The sequence below is a fragment of the Haemorhous mexicanus genome, chromosome 22 (genome assembly GCF_027477595.1).
Source record: "Haemorhous mexicanus isolate bHaeMex1 chromosome 22, bHaeMex1.pri, whole genome shotgun sequence".
NCBI lineage: Eukaryota > Metazoa > Chordata > Aves > Passeriformes > Fringillidae > Haemorhous > Haemorhous mexicanus.
The window spans coordinates 10,710,474-10,729,412 of NC_082362.1; the positions used below are offsets into that span (position 1 = coordinate 10,710,474).

An 18,939-nucleotide genomic window follows, 5' to 3' on the forward strand; every position below is an offset into this window, starting at 1 on the left:
CCTTCCTGCCAAGCCCAGTTCCAGGAGCGAGCCCACCTGGCCCCAGAGCTGCTGTCCCCACATCCTGTGCTCTGAGAGCCACCTCCAGGCCCCAGAAGAGCCTCCCCTGAATGCAGAGCTGCTCTCCCCAGCAAGCACAGACAGGACTGCAGGAACTGCCTTTTTTTCCAGCTGATAAAGAAGCTCAGCATTTCAAAGAGCAAATCACCTGAGATGCTCCTATCAAACATGGGCGGCTCCTCACACTTTAACTGTCTAATGCAATTTGCTTTATTTGAAGGAAGCTCTGAGCAAAGGCAGAGCTGGCCAATGGATGTGGATCACTGCTAATGGCCTGATGTGTGCACAGGCCTTGCCTCACAGGGCTGGATCCCAGCACGGAGGTCCTGGAGGGGCAGGGAAGGGGGATGGACAAGGATTGGCTCCTGCAAGGTCCTGCAGCACTGGGTCCAGTGTCTGAATGCAGCATCCCACTGTCCACAGCAGGTTAACAAGTCTCTAACTCAGCTGAACCAAACCTCCCCATTGCTAAGGGTCACTGACCACCTCCTGACACCAGAGCCTGAGGAGAATCACCTCAAATCACCCCAAAACCAAACAGTCCCAGCTGATACAGAGCAGCACCATGGGGAGAACCCAACACCTGCACCAAGGTCGGGTCACGGTCACACAGCCAAGCAGCCTCTGCTCCAGGCAGCACCAGCTTCACTCACTCCAAATAAGCTGGAGCAGGGACTGTGACACAGGCCACCTGCAGTGGCAGGGACCAAGCCCTGCCAGCCTGGCTCCTGCAGGAGCTCAGCCTCAGAGGGACAGCCCCAGCTGTGCTGACATGGCAATGGGCTCCTACCTTGATCCCAACTTGGGCAATTTTCAGCTCCTTAAATTTTTTAGCCTGCAAAATTAAGACACTTGAAGGAAAAAAACCACTTGATTTTTCTGAAGTACTGCCTTTGGGAAGGCAAACCTCTGCTAAGCTGTCTCAAGAATGGCAGAGCACAAAAGCAGAACCAAAGTGTCCCGAATCCCCAGTCACTCCTGAGACACAGCCTGGCTGCTGCATTCTCAGGGACTGTAAAACTGCAAGCATGAAACTACCAGATGGTGAAATTAAAAAGACTATATTAAGACAACATCCAGACAATATGCAAAGCACTTATATTGAAACTATTATTAACTTGAAAAATACAGGTTAGTGGAGTTCTGCAATTAGAAGTAACTACAGAAGAAACATCCAAAAGCTCATGTAATCCTTTAATAAAAGGCTCAGCAGGCTGTAAACATCCTGCCGGAATCGAAGATTATTATTGAAAATAAAATGACTGGTTTGCAAAACAACTATCAATCCAGCACAGGAACCATTTATAAACTCGCCTCCTCAGCCCCCAACCAAATCCTGCCTGGCTCAGGGCAGATAAAAGAAACATAAACTAACTCCAAGGAATGGGAGCTGCTTTGCTCTGGGATCCCCTGCTGTGTCCTCACACAATCCTGCACCTGAAGCAGCAATTGCTGCACTCCAAAGGACAGCAATGGAGCTGCTGGGCTGGAATCCCTGGAGCTGGAACCCGTGGAGCCCCATGGCAGTGGGGCTGGCAGAAGGTGGTGCCACAAACTGCTCTCATCACCCACGGCACTCCTGAACCATTGTCCAGAGCCCGTGGGGACCCAGGGAGCTCCATGGGAGTCAGGGTCACCAAGCACCAGCCAAAGCCTGGACAGTGGGGCTGGAGCTGTTACACCACAGCAAAGACTATTCTGGCCAGGTTCAGATCTCCTCCTCTGCACAAACTCGTTTGTTTGGGCGTTTTGGTCAGGGGTTCTTTTGCTGTGGATATTTTATTTTGGTGTTTTTTATTTTTCCATGATGCCAGCATTCTACACATACTTGCAGAAGGATTTTCTAGTAAGAAATTAAGTGGATATTCTAGTGACTTCCACATTGCTCTTGCTTTTCACGTGGTTCCTCCAGGCATTTTCACAAATTAATGAGCTCTCCAATAGGTCTATCTGCCCTTTCTGCCACTGGGATCGGGGCTAACAGAAGGCTGATTTTATGGAGAAGACAACTGTGCAATCATTCAGCTAAGGGTCAGACTCTTCCTGAACAGACACAGATTCACCTCCCAGTGATGCTTTTTTCTTTAGTGGAAGTAAACAGTGTTGGCAATGTTGTACACACACAGCAGCAAACAGAAAAGGAATCCCAGAGGCTTCAAGGAATGACACAGAAAGGCAAAAACTTGGCCCTCCTTTGAGCTCAGTCCTCAATGCACTTTTGTTTTTCAAAACACACTTCAAAAAGAAAGGGAAGAAAGAACAACTATGTAGTGCTCACTTGGGCAGAACTTACCTTGCCAAACTGTTCAAAGTATTGCTTCACATCTTCCACTACTGTGTTAGCCGATAATCCACCTACAAAAATCTTCTTTGTTCTTGTGACCATCTGTAAGAAATTACAAGACAAGCATATGGTTTAACCAGATTATTTCAAACAATACGTGGAAAAAGAAATATTCTTCAGATCCTATCCCTAACCCAGATAATGAGAATACTTCTTTACAAAAGCAATTTCAATTCGATTTGATTAGATACTTCTTTCTGTCTTGTTTTGTTTTTATTTGAGAGATGGCTGAGTAAAGGCTCTCAATAACAACTCTAGCCCCTGGATATTTTTTTTTAATAAATGATTTTTATTGTGCTTCTCAATGCAAATAAAAGTGAAAAAGGGAGTCCAAGCACTGTATCCTCATAGCTACTGCCTCAAAGCAGAGGTGCCTTTGCCCCTCCTTTCCCTACAGACAGGCTGAATGCTCCTTGGTAGGGAAAGGCAATTACATCAAATCCAAGTGATGTGTTATTAAGTTTCCACGGGTCAGTTTAAAAGGAACTTGCACAGTTACTTTTAAAGTAATCAAATGATGAAAGACAGCCAGAGCTGCCAACACAGCATCCTCCAGCCAGCACAGCCCAGGCCCGTGGAATCGCCATCCTGGGGGCAGACCAGCCCCCCCAGGAACCTGTCTGTGCCCCCCAGCTCCTGCTGCTGCCCCAGGTGTGCCTGGGTTTGGCCTGGCAATGCCAAGGGATGCTGCTGGATGCCCTACCCAGGGCAGAGCCCACCACCCACAGCCTGCAGCTCCGAGGATGGGCAGGATCAGCCCGGGCACACAAACCCCAGCTGGGGGGGCTTTGGTGGGCTGACCCCCGAGCGAAGGCAGAGCCAGGACAATGCTGCCAGCACCCCCTGAAGGGCTGGGGAGGGCTCAGAGCCACGGCCCTGCAGCTGGAGGCAGCTCAGCAGCAGCCAGCCCACGTGGACAGGTGTGGAGTCAACCCTGCCTAGCTCAGGAACCAGCAAACACCTCAGCCACAAACCCAAACTGGGTGAGGAGAAAAACATCCCTAACTCCAGAGCCAGGGCCTGCCTGCTTGAGCAGGGGAACACAGAGGCACAGGGATCAGCCTGGCACCTGCAAGGTTCACCACTGCCTGGTTTTCCTCTGGAGATGCCTTTGGTGAGGGCTCCTGAGCTCCTGAGGACATCCCAGACCTGCTCCCCGCCGAGGTCACCCTGTCACACACACATGGGCAAAGCCTCCACGGGGCTGGGACATGGGACACAAAGCTCAGAGCAGCCCCAAACCCTCCCAGCACAGAACAAATTAATCACCAGCCCTGTCCCACAGCCTGCACACTGAGCAGGGCAGTTATTCCCCTCAATCAGCTCCAATCACACCTTACACAGCCTCACTTTTCTGTCTGGGTTTTTTTTAAAGTTAGGAAGAAAAAGAGAGGAGGAAAAAAAAAATGTGTAGAAATTCAATTATTTTTTCCTGGCTGCAATCTAGGGCTCCAAAATTGAAGCCCAAGCATATATTTTTCTGTAGAAAATTGTCATTTACAAATAAAGAATTGGCTAAAGCCGACTTGTAACTAAAGGATTTCGCAGGGCTGTCAAGAGCCCTCGGCCTGCCAGCATCTGATTTAAGATCAGGCCAAGCTTCTGTTGTCATACAAAAGAGGGAGGAAAGCAATTATTCTAAAGCAGTATTTGAAATTATCATCATTTTTATATTTGACCAAGAAAGAAAGAAAAAGAGAGCTACTGCTTTTAGAAGCAAGATTGAAGGTTATAGGAAAAAAAAAAAGATCACTTTGTTTCAATAGCTTCAGTCAAAGAAAATATTGGTAATGACAAGCAAATTCACAACATTTTAATGCCTAGAGATGTATTGTGAGCTGGGAAATGGTTTCAGAAATCAGCTCTTTGGTACCAAAGCAAAGCACAAAATTAAGTCTGCTTCTACAACCCACATTTCCCTGAAGAGACTCCTCAATTGCTCTGTTCCCACATCCCCCCAGCACCAGAAGAGAAAATGCACACCCTGATGTGCCTCTCCAGCAGGGTCTGCTGCCTCCCTTCCACCTGTGGCACCAGGCAGCACGGCCTCACCTGGCCAAGGCAAGGAGCCCGGGCAGGTGGGGAGGTGTGGCCATGGGACATGGGCACAGGGACATGGGCACAGGGACAGGGGCACAGGGACAGGGGCAGGTGGGACATGGGCATAGGGACAGGGGCACAGGGACAGGGGCACAGGGACAGGGGCACAGGGACAGGGGCACAGGGACAGGGGCAGGTGGGACATGAACACAGGGACAGGGGCACAGGGACAGGGGCACAGGGACAGGGGCAGGTGGGACATGAACACAGGGACATGGGCACAGGGACATGGGCACAGGGACAGGTGGGACATGGGCATAGGGACATGGGCACGTGTGACATGGGCACAGGGACATGGGCAGGTGGGGAGGTGTGGCCATGGGACATGGGCACAGGGACATGGGCAGGTGGGACATGGGCACAGGGACATGGGCAGGTGGGACATGGGGACATGGGCAGGTGGGACCAGGAGCAGCAGGAGGGAGCAGGAGGGTCCAGGAGCAGCAGGTGGGTCCAGGAGCAGCAGGTGGGTCCAGGAGCAGCAGGTGGGACCAGGAGCAGCAGGTGGGACCAGGAGCAGGCTGTTCCCCCCCAGGTGAAGGGGACACCCCTCAGCACAGAGCCACGCTGGCAGCCACGCTCAGCTGGGGCTCACAGCCCCTGAGCAGGAGCTGCCCTGGCCCGTCCCCCTCCCTGCCCCTCTGCCAGGTGAGCTGCTCCCCACACCTGGCAGCTCTGTGTGGCGTGGCCTGACCACTCTGCAGCACCAGTTCCCGTGTGGCACTGGGAGAGCTGGAAACAGCCCCTGACCCCTGCTCCAAGTGCCCATCCTGGCTCAGCAGTCACACAGAGGAGACAGGGCCGGGCTTCCCCAGGGAAAATGCAGAGCCCGTGGCTCTGGGAGCAGAGCAGGGCACGGGACACACGGCCTGCACACCTGGGCACACCCTGCCATTGATTCCTCCAGGGAGAGTCACTGAGGATCTCTGTCTTCTCCTGGAAGTAAATTCAGAACCTGCTTCCTGGAGGCTGCTCACACCAGGGACACCCCCAAGCAATGGTGTCACAGAAGCCCTGGTGTGTTTGGACCCTCTGCCAGCAGCCCCACCTGCCCTCTCCTGGCTCCCATCACCCTGCTTTGGGTAACGGGAGCGATTTGTGGGAATCAATCACAAGGCCATGTTTTATTAAGGACTCCAAGAGGTCTGGGTCACTGAAACCACAATAGCTGCAGCTCTGTGTCTTTGGATTTCATGTGCAGTGTAATATATCCAGCCCTGGCTGCTGCAGGGCTCTGCAAACCGTGCCTCCCAGAGGGTTTTGGAGGCTCTGTGTACTGAAGGTGTCTCTCTCTCGCTGCAGAAGGACTCGAGGAGAGGCAGAGCCGAGGCTGGTGTGAGCCCCTTTAATTGTGAGCATCACAGAACTGCTCTGTTTGTGTGCCGTGCTGGTGCTGAGTTAATCAAAACACATGTGACTACTCCTGCCAGGAGGCATTCAAGGTTACATTCTCTTTACTGGCTTGGCTTTTGAAAAATATAATCGCCTTTGTGCTCTGAAACTGAGCAAACACTTCAGGAGGTGCAGGAGCAGGAAGGAAACCTTCCCTGCTTTAGCAGGCAAGTCTGCTGAGTTTATGCCATTTGGTGCAGGGTTATGGCTGTAATTAGATCAGTTTGGGGCCTATCAGGTAAATCTCCTCTGAACAACAGGCTGGAGATGCAGCCTCTGGGAAGGAAAGGCTGGTCCCACTTGAACGTGTCAATACAAACGTGAGCTAAACCCAGCCTAGCCAATGAAAGGAAGAAGTGAGGTTTTGCAGAGCTGGGGGCTCCAGCTCCAAACCCCTGAACATCCCTCACACTCACACAGTAACGCTGCTCATCATCTTCTGGGGCTCTTCCTTCCCCACCAAAACTGCCTTATTATCCTGACTAGTAAAAATGAAAAAAGAAGATTTTAAGCTCATGAAATATTTTGCAGGATTCCCAGAATTTCAAAATCTCAAGCAATAAGTATCCACCATTCCTTCTAGATGAGTCTGGCCCTGTCTACATTCAACAAAGAAGCTACATATTTAACTTCAGGGTAATGGCTTTCAGTATCATTTCCCAACCATTCCTTACGCAGCCTTTGAGCTGTCCCCTGCCTCCAGTTTTAGTGCAGAGCTCCTGGCTCAGGATGGTGAGGGTGGAAAGGATGAGTGCTGACACCCAGCTGGCACAGAGAGGAGCCCGAGTGTGCCACTGGCAGGCCATGCTGGGAAGTAAAACCCCCAAGCAGGAGACAGAGACACACACCCAGCACATGGGGCTCAAGGAACAGCCTGGGAACCCGTGCTGAACCCAGCTCTGGCACACTCCAGTGTGGAATTCATCAAGCTTTGCATCCTCAACTTCTCAGTGTAGTGGAAGTGGACTGGAGTACTAATAGTGAATCTGCATCACAAATTGCTGAAATTAGCATTAATTTCAGATTAAACTAATTATGCATACGTAACTGTTTTCCAGAGCACTCTCCTCTCTCTCTCCTACAACAGCGTGGGCAGGGGTGCACGTGTATCCCAGCCTGCTCACCTCATCTGCAGTTTGGCATTCCATCATTTCTAGTGTATCCACCTTCTAAATAGGTTTATAATTGGAAAAACCAGCTTTGGTCTCTGTGCTGAACTGCATTTTATACCCCATTGTGCTGTACATTCAAACTACAGCATTACTTCTAATTAAAAACAACAATAATTCATGTAACAGGGGAAGTGATCTTGTTAACAGAACTGCCAGGCTTCTTTGGCAGAGCACACACCATAAGAATTCTCCAGGTTTTTTTTTAGTTTTTTGCCTCTGGGATGCCCCTAGGAAGTTCCAAAATGCTATTAAAAACTCAACTGAAATGTGATGCAAAGAGAGGAGGGAAAAGGCAGTGTTTAGTGAAAGCTGCCAGGCTGTGTGTGCTCACAGAGAACACCCAGAACCACCCTGTCTCCAGGTGTCCCTGCACAGGTGCTGGAGGTGCTGAGCTGGGCACTGTGCTCCCTCCCAGCCCAGCTGCACTGGAGCCAGGGCAGTGCAGTCCCTCAAAGGCAGCTGGCTTTGGGTGCCACGTACAGCACGCCCAAGTATGCAAAATAGGATTTCTGCAAGACTTAAACGGAGCAAATACCTTGTGCCTGACCCCTGTGTAAGCTCTGTCATCCTGTGAGAACTGCTGGAGCTACAGAAGGCAGGAGGGAATGAAAGAGCCCTTTAATCCAAACACATTCCCAGGGCGTAAATCAGCTCCCCTGATTTCTGGGAAAATACACATGGGCTGTGTTCTCCCACCCCATTCAGAAACCAAACCTGGTCCCTGCTCTATTCCTGGATTTTGGCTGCCTTGGGTTCTGCTCTTCCTGCTGGGAGGGTTTTGGTGCACTTCCCTCCCTCGGGGCTGTGGCATCAGCAGGAGGCAGAACACACAAACTGATTTTTCCAAGACAGATTGAACTGGCAGCAATTGCCAAAACCATCCTTGGAGTTTCACAAGCAAACCTGGCCAGGGGCCAAGCAAAGCCCTTCCTGGTCCATCTTCCCAACTGCTACTGGCTTTAACCCCCTGGGAGGAGCAGCCCCTCGCTCACCCACCCGCAGGTAGAGCCAGGTGATGGCAGCCTGCCAGGGGCACAGCCACCCCCAGGAAGGGGCTGCTCCCAAAAGAAGGGTTTGCTGTCCCATACACCCCCTGAGCCACCCCCAGCTCTCCAGGCACAGCACACCTTTACCTGCACCACCACACAGAGCTCCCTGCATGGGAGATGCAAGCCTGAAAATGAGCCCCAGCTGTGAGAGCTCAGCAGGTCTTTTGAGCAAAATCTGCCTGCAAGCTCCATATCAAAAGATACAGTAAAATTCACCAGAGCCAGGGCTCCCCCCTCCAGAGCCCAGGAATAGCTCCTGGCCCCACAGCCTCGCTATAACCAGTTCTATCACGTCCCTGAGGGCTGCTCCCACCTCCTGTGCTCCAGTTAACTCTTTTACAGGTTACAGAAGCACAGACAGGAGCAGGGAGCAGAGCAAACCTATTTAAATCCCCCTGGTTGCTTCAGCTCCTCCTGCATGGTATGGCAGGAAGGTAACTAAATATTCACTGAGTGCAGACAACTTATCCAACCTGCCTGCCTGATTACTGTTCAGCAGTGCTTAAAAACTGCATTAATAACTTTAAATGAAGATAATTATTTTTAAATTAATACATCTCGGGGCCACAAATGGAGAGCACTGCCCAACGTGACTGGGAGGGGGATTTCTGCAATGCCCAAGTAATGAGGGACAAAGGCTCCAGTGGGAAGCAATTAAGCCTCTGGTCCTCAATCTACAGGCTACTGAAAAACTTCACCTTGTGCAAGCAGAGAGAGAGGGAGGGGAAGAAAGGGGGAGATGGCATTCTGCCCAGGGACCTCCCTCTGGAAGCCCTGCCAGCAGTGCTCAGTGGAACACAGACCAGCTGACCATTCCCACTGCAGCAGTTCCTCAGCCATGTTACACCACCTTCCCCAAGGAAACACCTTGTGCCACGGCCACAACACAACAGAACACCCCTGGCTGTCACAGCTTCATGTCCTGTGGGAGGACAGTGTTTCCAAGGGCATGTTCAAGGTCGACCTGTAGCACAGCTCTAAAGGTGGAGCAGGGGGGACAGAAGTGGGGAACCAACCCATCAGCTTCCCCAAAGACAGCCCAAGCCCTGACCTTTTCACTGGATCAATACAAGGAGAAGGCCCCTGGCTGGCCCTGCTCTCCCAGGCCAGGAGGGGTGTGCAGGACAGCAGGGAGAGGCCATTCCTGTGCAGAGGAGCAGGAAGCTGGGCCAGGACAGACCTGCTGACAACCCCAGCCTGCCCCAGGGTGAGTGACAAAAGGCTCCTGGGAAGCTCAGGCCAAGTCCTGTAACTCAGTGTTCATTAAAGCCTAACAGCACAGCCTGAACTGGAGAGGAAAAGGATTCTGCCAGAGTTTGTAAATTCTTCCAGCTCCAAACACTGAGGCCAGGCCAAAGAAATTTATTGCCTCTACAGTGCAGAGAGCATGACATAATTTAAATGCTTCTAAGTTAGTATCAACTAATTTTTCACGATAACCCTCTAAAATCAGTGATGGGAGCTCTCTGTTAAGATTCTAGATAATCTGCTAAAACAAGAAAAATTCACAGGAAGGAATAAGAAATGTGTGAAGCAATTTACCTCCTTCCCAACACACTCCAGATGATTTCTCTGAAAAGAACAAATGGAAACTTTAACCCTTAGCCTTGATTAATTTCATCTACATACTCTAGCAGCACATGGCAATCAGTTACTGATGAGCAGGTTTGACTTCATCTGCTGAGTCAAGCCCATGGAGCTCAAGGCTCTGCACAAGGCTGAGCTTTCCCTCTGAGGCGAGACCACTAAAATCTCCCAAAATGCCCAGATTTGCTGTTACTGCTGCTGAACCCCTTTCACAGCTTTATGAAATGCTGTGCTTGCTTTTATCCTTTCCCCCCCCCACCAAAGGGGCTGGTGAATTACAGGAATTGCAGCACTCCCACCCCCAGCTCACCAAGGGGAGATGCTCCCCTTGCAGGGAGGGAGCCCACCAGCCATTATTAAACCAACATCCTTGTCACTCCAAAGCAGATCAAATAACCCTTGACTGGGAATAAAAGGGCCCTTGAGGAGCTGCACCACAAACCAAGAGTGGATGCAAGGCAAGAGAAAACATCCATACTTTTTCCAAGGGAAGGCAGCATCTCACAGCTACAAGAGCTTGTCTCCCTGTGTGATGTTTACTCACTCAGTGACCACAGGGCAAGTCATTTCAGTCTGCACAGCACTGACTATCAAAGAGTCTTGGGAGAAGCTCAGCTGGAGACTGCAGGGCTCAGCATCTAAGCACACATTTGAACTCACAGCATTTGGGGAAGCCTCATTAGGTTGAGTGCGTTGCACAATCGAGTGCTGTGTGCCTTGATTTCCACAAAAAGAACAGAAATATATCCCCACAGCTCAATGGAGCCTGTGAGGTTTCACTCATTAAATGCCTAACCCGCTGAAAGTCTGATTTGAAGATGCTGGAATAGTGCAAGACATTGTTACTGACATTATTGTTATTAAAGGAAGAATAAAAAAAATATTGTTCCTAGCTAGGAAGGCCATATCAAACTACCAAGCAAGAGATAAATCAGCCAAGGTCTCCAAAAAAAGACATTATTTCTCCTTTACTCCAACATCTTAATGTGCATGACTTTTTTGGTACTAGAAATATATTTCTATAAATCCTCCTCTACAGAAAGCTTTGCTTTCAGAAGGGGGAAAGTAGCAGATAAAATACTGCCCATCAAAATGAACTCAAGTCTCTAGTAACATAACTAAATGTGTAATGTTACAGATGTTTTATGGCCACAATGTCGGATCCATTTAGATCATTTTTACAAACCCAGCAAGAAATCTCTCCCCAGTGCTGGAAACCTCGCCACCAGGTCTGGGAGCAATTGTTTATTCAAACAGAGATGCCACCAGGGAGCAACAGCATCTCCCCACCAGAGCTTGGAGGGCTCATTTCTCAGCCACGTGCCATCAGGACTGAGAGCCAGGGATGGCAGGCTGGAAGAGGAGCTGGTCACCACCCAGGAGCCCTTCTCCTAAAGCTGACACACAGGCTCCTGCCCCTGCATGTCCTGCTGAGAACGAGGAGGGCAGGCACACTGAGAAAGCACCAGCCCCAGGGGCTGCCCACGGTGCCACCCACACCAGCAGCAGGGCCAGCAGGGACAGTGGCACTGCTGCCTCCTGCCCAACACCAGCCCATGGTCCTCCTCCAGCACACACCTGGGTACACAGACAGAGTCATTCACAGGTCACGGCTGTCCCTGCCACCAGCCCATGCTGAAGTGACACTCTGTCTGGAGTTCTGCTCTCCAAGCCCATCAGCCAGTCATACCCAACATCAAAAGATTTATTACCCACAGTGATAACTGCCCCACGCTGCTTTGTTTGTTAATTGTCACTGGCTTTGCCCTCAGAAGGGCAGCAGCCCAATAAATCAGTTATCTCCAGGAAGAACTTATTCAAAGCTGCTAACACTGTAACCCCGAGCACTTGGCAGGAGGTTCAGGAGAAGGGATGTGGTCGTGCCTGGTGTTTGGGGCAGGACACACTCAGCAGCCAGGGGAAGGAAACAGCTCTGAGCAACACCTTGATGGGCTCAGGTTTGCCTGCCCACCTCAGCAGGCCACCTCTCGTGCTCCTCTCCCACAGGGAGCTGTGCCAGGACAGCCAGCACTGTCACCACAGCCTTGGGCTCCCCACAGCAGCTCAGGGACTTCCCCAGGCAGGAGGGGAACTGAGCCCATGCCAGCCTGAGGCACACGCTGGGAGCCCAGCCCCAGCAGGCACAGCCAAGCTCTGTGCTACCAACCAAGCTGTGAACACCACCAGCAGATCCTGAGGATGCCCCTCCACAGCTCCCTGTCCAAGGGAGCAGCTCAGAAGTGCTGTGCAGGCACTGGACTGGCTCACAGAGCTACCAACCAAGCTGTGAACACCACCAGCACATCTGAGGATGCCCCTCCACAGCTCCCTGTCCAAGGGAGCAGCTCAGAAGTGCTGTGCAGGCACTGGACTGGCTCACAGAGCAACTCCAGCAACGATGGAGGGACTCATTCTTACCTGATCTATAACACCAAGAGGTCTCTAATAATAATGATGTTCCTGAGAATAAACACTTGGCTGGATGTACACTCCTTCCCCATCCTCCCCAGCACAAGAACTGTGCCAGTATCAAAGCCTATCACAGCTCAATACACTCACAGACTTTCAAGTACCTAGATCATTACAACACTGCCAAAAATGTCACATAAAAAGGCCAAGTCACTGAGATGACTGGATTTCCAGGTCTGGCAGGACATGAAAAGCTGGGACAACTTCCCATGAACAGGCACTTGTGCAGAGTGACTCCAGCCAAGAGTGAGCACTGTTAACATCTGCCTGCTGCAGCACTGAGCTCCTGAGGCTGTGCTGGGAGCAGTGCTGCAGGCAGCAGCAGCACCTCCAGACAGAATACTGCCAGCAGGGCTCCTTCCAGAGCCAGGGGTGCTCAGGGGTGCTGGGGCACTGCAGGAACAGTGCCAGCCCAGCCTGACCCACACTGCACACCACCACTGCCCATCTGGAGATTGTGTTCCTCCCGAGAGCTGCAGGACCTGTACCTACGGAGGGAATTTTAATTTAAGTGCAGAAGCCCTGTGCCTTGACTTGGACAGACAGACACAGGACTAAAACACTTGTAAGGACCTGTGAACCATCTCTAAGCCACACACACAGTGCTGTACATCAGAACAGCTCACAGAGGTTAACAACCAAACCTTTCATCCCACCTTCATCGTGATGTACAGCGTGTAAGTGAGCTGTCCAGACTGAATTACACAGAGGAAATGTTTGCCTTTTCCATGGAGACTGACTCACCACAACAAGATCTCCACGAGCTGTACCTGCAGCCCCACGATGACAGCTGCAAGCCAGGCCCACGTCCCAGCACCAAGAGCTGCAGGGCCACCAGGGACCGTCCCTGCCTCCTCCTGACAGTGATGTGCCACCCACCAGAGCCTGCCACTCCTGCAGCCCCGCAGCTCTGCCCCCAGGCCAACACCCTGCCAGCCCTGCAAGGGCCTGATGGTCCTCTGCAGGAGCAGGGGGAGAGGCTGCAGATTGGAAAATGTGAGGTTCTCCACACAGCTGCAGCTCAGCAATCCTTCATCCACTGTTAAATCACAGACCACATGCTGAGAGTTAAAGACTTCTACAGGACTCCAGGGACTAATCGAGGAATGATTTCAGCTTCTCACTGTGCTCTAACCAGGCACTTAGGATGCAAAGCACAAGTTTGTGATACTATTGTGCACTGCATCAAAATGACTTTTTGATACATTTTTGCAAATAACTAATAAGGAAAAGAGAAAAAAACATATCACCCTGGTATTTAACATAATTCTTCCCCTCTGTCCCCTATCCTTATTTTCACATTCGTGACAAACAGCCTCTATCTTCAATTAGGCCTGTTTTATGCATGCACGAAGCCCCCAAAATATGAAAGAGCTTTTATGCAACACCAGATTATCTAATGTGCACATATTTTGCAAAAGAGCACTTTTTAAATACCTAGTCACAGAGAAGGGGAAAAAAAAACCCATTCCATTCAGGAGGAGAGAAAGGGGGAGAAGGAAAAAAACCACATAAAAGCTGCAAAAAAAGAAAGTGAATGCATTTGTATATTAAGCAATCAAGTGCTGTCACACACTGAAAACACAAAGCACTGAAGTTTAAGTGGGCACACACCAAGGGCCTTACCATGGGACACACTTTTCAGCAGCACAGAAAGCACTCCCTTATCAACCCAGCACAGTATGAAGCAGGATCTCTGCCTATTAAAAAAAAAAACAACCCAGAGAAATAACTTCTCTTGACAGCCTGACAGCTGACATTCTTAACTGAAAAAACCAAGTGCCAAGAATTATCAGGCCTGGCTTTTCTCTCCCTGATAGATGACAGAGCAAAAAACAACAACGGCCACACACATCTCATAAATCACAACTTTTATTGAATGCCTCGCCACATAATAGCAACAGTCCAACTGAATAAAGAGGCTTTTGAGTCGTGTCTGTAAAATACTGGGGGAGCACCGAGATCAGCCCCAGCACCAAGAGCCTCTCCCAGGTCGAGCAGGTATTAATACCAGTGTCACTGTACTTCTTACAGAGCTACCTGGAGAGTTCAGAGGGATTTTCTCTTTTATTGCTTCATTAAGAAGCACAAAAGAATGCAGAGAAGAAAACCAGAAATTCTGTGCAGGGACAGAGGTAGAAGGAAAGGCCAAAAGCTCTGCACAGGTGAGCAAAGGAGTCCAGGTGCCAGCAGCAGGGTCTAAACTGAGACTTTGGGATAAGTCACCTGCAGACACACACCCAGCTGTGCCTGGGGTTTTCCCTCTGAAGCAGCAGGAATCTGCCTGCAGGCTCTTGGGAGCTGAGCAGACAGGTGAGACCTGAGCAGACAGGTGAGCCCAGAGCACGTGGGCAGCAGGTCAGCAGAAAGCAAAGGTGGGAGCCCCATCAAGGGAAATTCTTGTGATCTCCCACGAGCTCAGTCTGGATATACAGCACTAATGCTCCTTTGTTCACTTTCCAGCACTCACTGACTGGCTCCATTAAGACACTAATAGTAAAAATAACAGAAATAATAATAATGAGATCATCTACTTTTATCTGAAATAGTGAAATATCAATAGTACCTTTCATCTAAATAGTTTAGAGGCACTTCACTTTTTGATTTCAAGACAGTCCTAAAAATGCATTTAAATCTCCCCTGTTATAGGAAAATTTCTAATACAATCTTTCCAGCACATAAACTAAAGAAAGCAGAGGAGCATTTATATATTAAATCAATTACCAGAACTTCCCTTCCCTTCACCCAAGCTAATTAAAATTTCATGTGCTTCATACCAGTAACTGTGTAGAGGATCACAGCTGGTGTTTTCAAAGTCAAATAAAATAAAAATACAAGGGGATCTTGGTCTGCAACCCTACTGCTGCAAGACAAAAATAGATACTCTGCTCTTAGTGAAATCCAAGTCAGTGCAAATTTGATACCTAACTCCTTTGAAACTTTAAACTTGAGCATAATTTCAGAGTGCCTCAGCCCACTAGAGCAGAGCCTGCAATTTTCAGCAGAATGAGGAGTCTCTGAGGAGACCTGGCCAGGTCTGGGCAAGTCACCTGAGCTCCAGGGCTCTCGAGTTTTGTTTCTTTCTCAAATCAGCCCCGAAGTTGCCATTACACACAGGAGCCCCAAGTGTCAGCTCAGCAGAGTCTGGCAGAAGGCTGGCTCAGGGCTTTGCAGGGAGCACAGGAGTCAGCCCGGAGCACAGGTTCACTGGCCTGGGGACACCCAGGGGCACCCTGGCCACAACCCAGGGACCTGAACTGCAGTACCAGGACAGCAACCAGGCCCGCAGAGCAGTGACAGGGCTCCTGTGACCAGGGAGCAGTGATTTTGGGGTTCTCCTGCCCCCCTGCACCAGGTGTGTGCCCAGCCCACGGTGCCTGTGCAGCCTCCCTGGAGAGCCCTCAGCTGGGATGCCAAACGAGATCCTGTGCTTCCAACCAGAGGCCCTGACCTCACATTTTACTGAGTGCAAACCCCTTCCTGCATCTGTTTCCAATATTGTCTTTTTTGGGAAAACAGCCTGAGCCCATGTTCCCGAGGCTGGGGCTGGGAGGGTGGGAAGGTGCCACAATCACCTTCTGTGGCTGCCTGGCCCGGCCTGCTCCTTCTGCTCAGCTCGGGATCCAAACAATGAAGCCAGCACAAAGTCAATGAAACAACACCCAAGCCTAGGCTGAGCCCAAGTTCCTGAGTGAGCTCCTTCTCCCTCCGTGAGTCCCAAAGTCAGGAGCACAGTGACACTGCAGGGCAGTGCTGCCACCAGCGCTGCCCGCTCCCACGGAACCCAGCCCTGCAGTCACAAAGAGCCCTGCTGACAAGGGCTGCTACTGCTTTGGGAGGGGGTGGGGACTTGGTTTCCAATACCCATCTGCTCCTGCTGCTGCTCTGAATGTAAAATCACACTTGCGAATCTGTGACATCCTGCCTGGTTGCTGTGGCAATCGCTATGCCGTCACCAAAGGCCAGTCCCTTCCTCTGGGAAGGAGCAGCAGCAAGGATCATGGGCTCACTTAAGTGCTGCTCTCCAGCAGCCAACCACCCAACCAGCCCAGGTAAGGGGCGAAGAATTAAGAGGGAAAATGCCAACCAGAGCAGATTTGCCTCTAAACCAAATGTTGTCGAAGTTTCTCAGGAAGGCATTAGCATCTCTTTGATTTCCAGTGTTTTTTCTTTGTTCCATTAAAATCTACAAACCCACCATTAATGAAAATTCAAAATGTCTGTGTTCACTGAGCGTGCAGCCATAAACACCAGCGTGGACTGTATTATTTCTAATCTGCTTCATGGGAAGAAGACATAGATTTCTCTGAAGTGCTGCATCATTCTTTCCATACAAGGGCCCCATTACCAGACTATACTTATTTGCAAGTCAAATGACAATGCCACTATTTGAATGCATTTTCAAGCCCAAAAACCCAAGCCAGTGCTCTGGCTCTCCAGAGCTAACTCGATCTGACAGCCATAGCATTGATGCCTGCCAGTGCTGATTGACTGGTGGGATATATTTAGGCACAGGAGGGGAGAAAGGGGGAAGGGAGCGGGCGAGCTCCTGAATTCAAGTATACTGTTAGGAACCAAAAATAACAAGCACTGATTCAGCTCCATCGCTCAGAACGGCCTCAGCTCCATCACAGAGAATCCAGCTAATGGAGAATTTACTACCACATGGGCAATGCCAAAAAACACACACCAAAAACTCACCGGAGCAATTAGGGCAACTGTGCCCTGGGTTTACAACAAATACAATGAAACAATCATTTCCCCTTTGCATCCATCTTCTAAAATTGCTTAAATAAAGAAGAAAAGACTGAATTGGAAGGCAAACAATTTTCTTCCTTTTTCAGCAAGGGACAAACACTTATTGTGCACACAGGTGTGTGTGTATCTCCATACTCCACACAGCTATTATGTGCTCTCATGCCCCTTCAACTCCCATCCTTGTTCAAAACACTACTCTGGGAGGGAAAGTGCCACTAGCTTAGGGGAAAAGACCCTCTCCAGCGTTAGAGGACAACATGCCAAGTGTATTTGAAGAGCTGGATTCAATCTTTCCTGCCCCTTCTCTCAAGTGCTATGCTGAACCCTGGGAAGTGAACAGTATTTACACGTGGAAATCAAAAACACACAGAGACAAAATATCTCTGATATATCTGGAGTTCAGAAGGAGGGAAAATAAAGCCTGTTTGTTTGTTTTACTAAACCCTACAGGCATCCAGGATGTCACCTGGAGCTGTTCTTGGGCTGCTGCAGGACCTGGCTGATACACTCTGGGTCCCCTCACACCAACACCCAGGTGAGGGGGAAACAGAAAAGCAGCCCAGAGCCCATTCCAAAAGGATGTGCAATGTGATCCCAGCAATGAGATGGGAGCCACTTCCCTCCAGGGCCACCAGCCCAGGGCTGGAAAGGACTTGTCAGGCAGGGCACGGAGCTCTGAAGGGTTTGCATTTGCTGATGATGATGCCCAGAAATCCACAGACAGCTTCAAGGGGCAGACAGGCAAAGGGAAAGGCTTGTAAAAGCTGGGAGAGATTATGTGACTACCTGCCCCAGCAGCTACAGGAGGTCTAAATACCTGAGATTCCAGGTAAGCACCTTACCAGCAACATCCCACATCCTCCCTGGAATGAAAGTCAGACAAGGAAAACAGAAGCCAAACGCCTTCTCCTTGAACACAAAGCATGCATTTCTCAAGCCAAAAAACCCAGCCCAGCTTATGTTTTCAGAACAGTGATGCAGCCTTAAAATTTTAAGGTTTTGTTTAAGAAAAGAGAACCTTTAAGTGTAAGCGGAATCAGGCACCAGAACCTTAATTTATCAATTAGACGCCATCTGTGGATTGTGTTCCTTGGAATAATTGTTAGATTTGACAATGCACTGCTGCTTTACAAAGTTTCTGCCAGCCTTGCTACCATTTAATTAAATTTCTGCACTTAACTTTGATTGCACTGAAAGCACTGCTGGTTTCTGCCGATCGAGTCCCTTAGCCACCTGCTGTGTTAGAACTAACCATGTTTCCACAGTTGTATCAAAAATTATGGGTTTTATTTTTAGTCTTTGTCTTTTCTCAGTCTTCACCAAAAGGAAAAATAATAGTAATAAAAACCCCAATGATTCTGGCGTGCTGAAGCCGTAATACCCCACGTGGAAAGCAGCAGCAACTTTCATGTCTCCCAACAAAAGCCAGACGCTTCCCTTTTTGTCTTCCAGCACAGAACAAGTGTCAGGGCATGATGGCTTAATGCTCCACGTTTTGCTTAAACAAAATGAGCTTCCTGTACCTCCTCATTATATTTGTATACATCTCTTGTATTTATATGGAGGGATAAAGGCAAACACACCAGTCATTTACATACATAAATATTGCACACGCAAATTACAAGCAAGCTGTCATTCTCGCTTTAGCCCACAGCACAGTTGGGGAAATAGAACTTCAATAATGTCAAATTAGCAGAGTGAAGAGCCCTAAAAGCCTACAAATATCATCAAGCATCCGAGTTGCTGCTGTGAGTAACCTCAGTGTGAAGAGGAGCCAGGCTGCCAGATCCCCCCCAGGGCCAGAGCTCCCAGCAGATCCTGGCGTGCCCACCCCAAAATTCTCCTTCCCAGGCCTGTGCCCCAGCCTGGGGACACACACCTGACCCCTGCCTCTGCTCTGGGGCTCAGGGCTCCAGGCAGCCCTGCCCTGGCTCAGCAGGGTCAGGCACTCCATTTGCATGGATTTGTTTGGTGAAGGTTCACAAAAACAAATTTAAAATTGTAGGAA

The 18,939-nt window shown here is 49.8% G+C and overlaps 1 protein-coding gene across 10 annotated transcripts in view; it reads right to left on the reverse strand.

Annotated features, from left to right (window-relative positions):
- MSI2 (musashi RNA binding protein 2) overlaps positions 1 to 18,939 on the reverse strand; it is a 204,581-nt gene that overhangs the window by 129,654 nt on the left and 55,988 nt on the right. For all 10 annotated transcript variants that reach the window (XM_059866263.1, XM_059866261.1, XM_059866262.1 and 7 more), the window contains exon 6: positions 2,354 to 2,446. In XM_059866263.1, the coding sequence (XP_059722246.1) occupies positions 2,354 to 2,446 (93 nt within the window). The remainder of the gene's footprint in view (positions 1 to 2,353; positions 2,447 to 18,939) is intronic.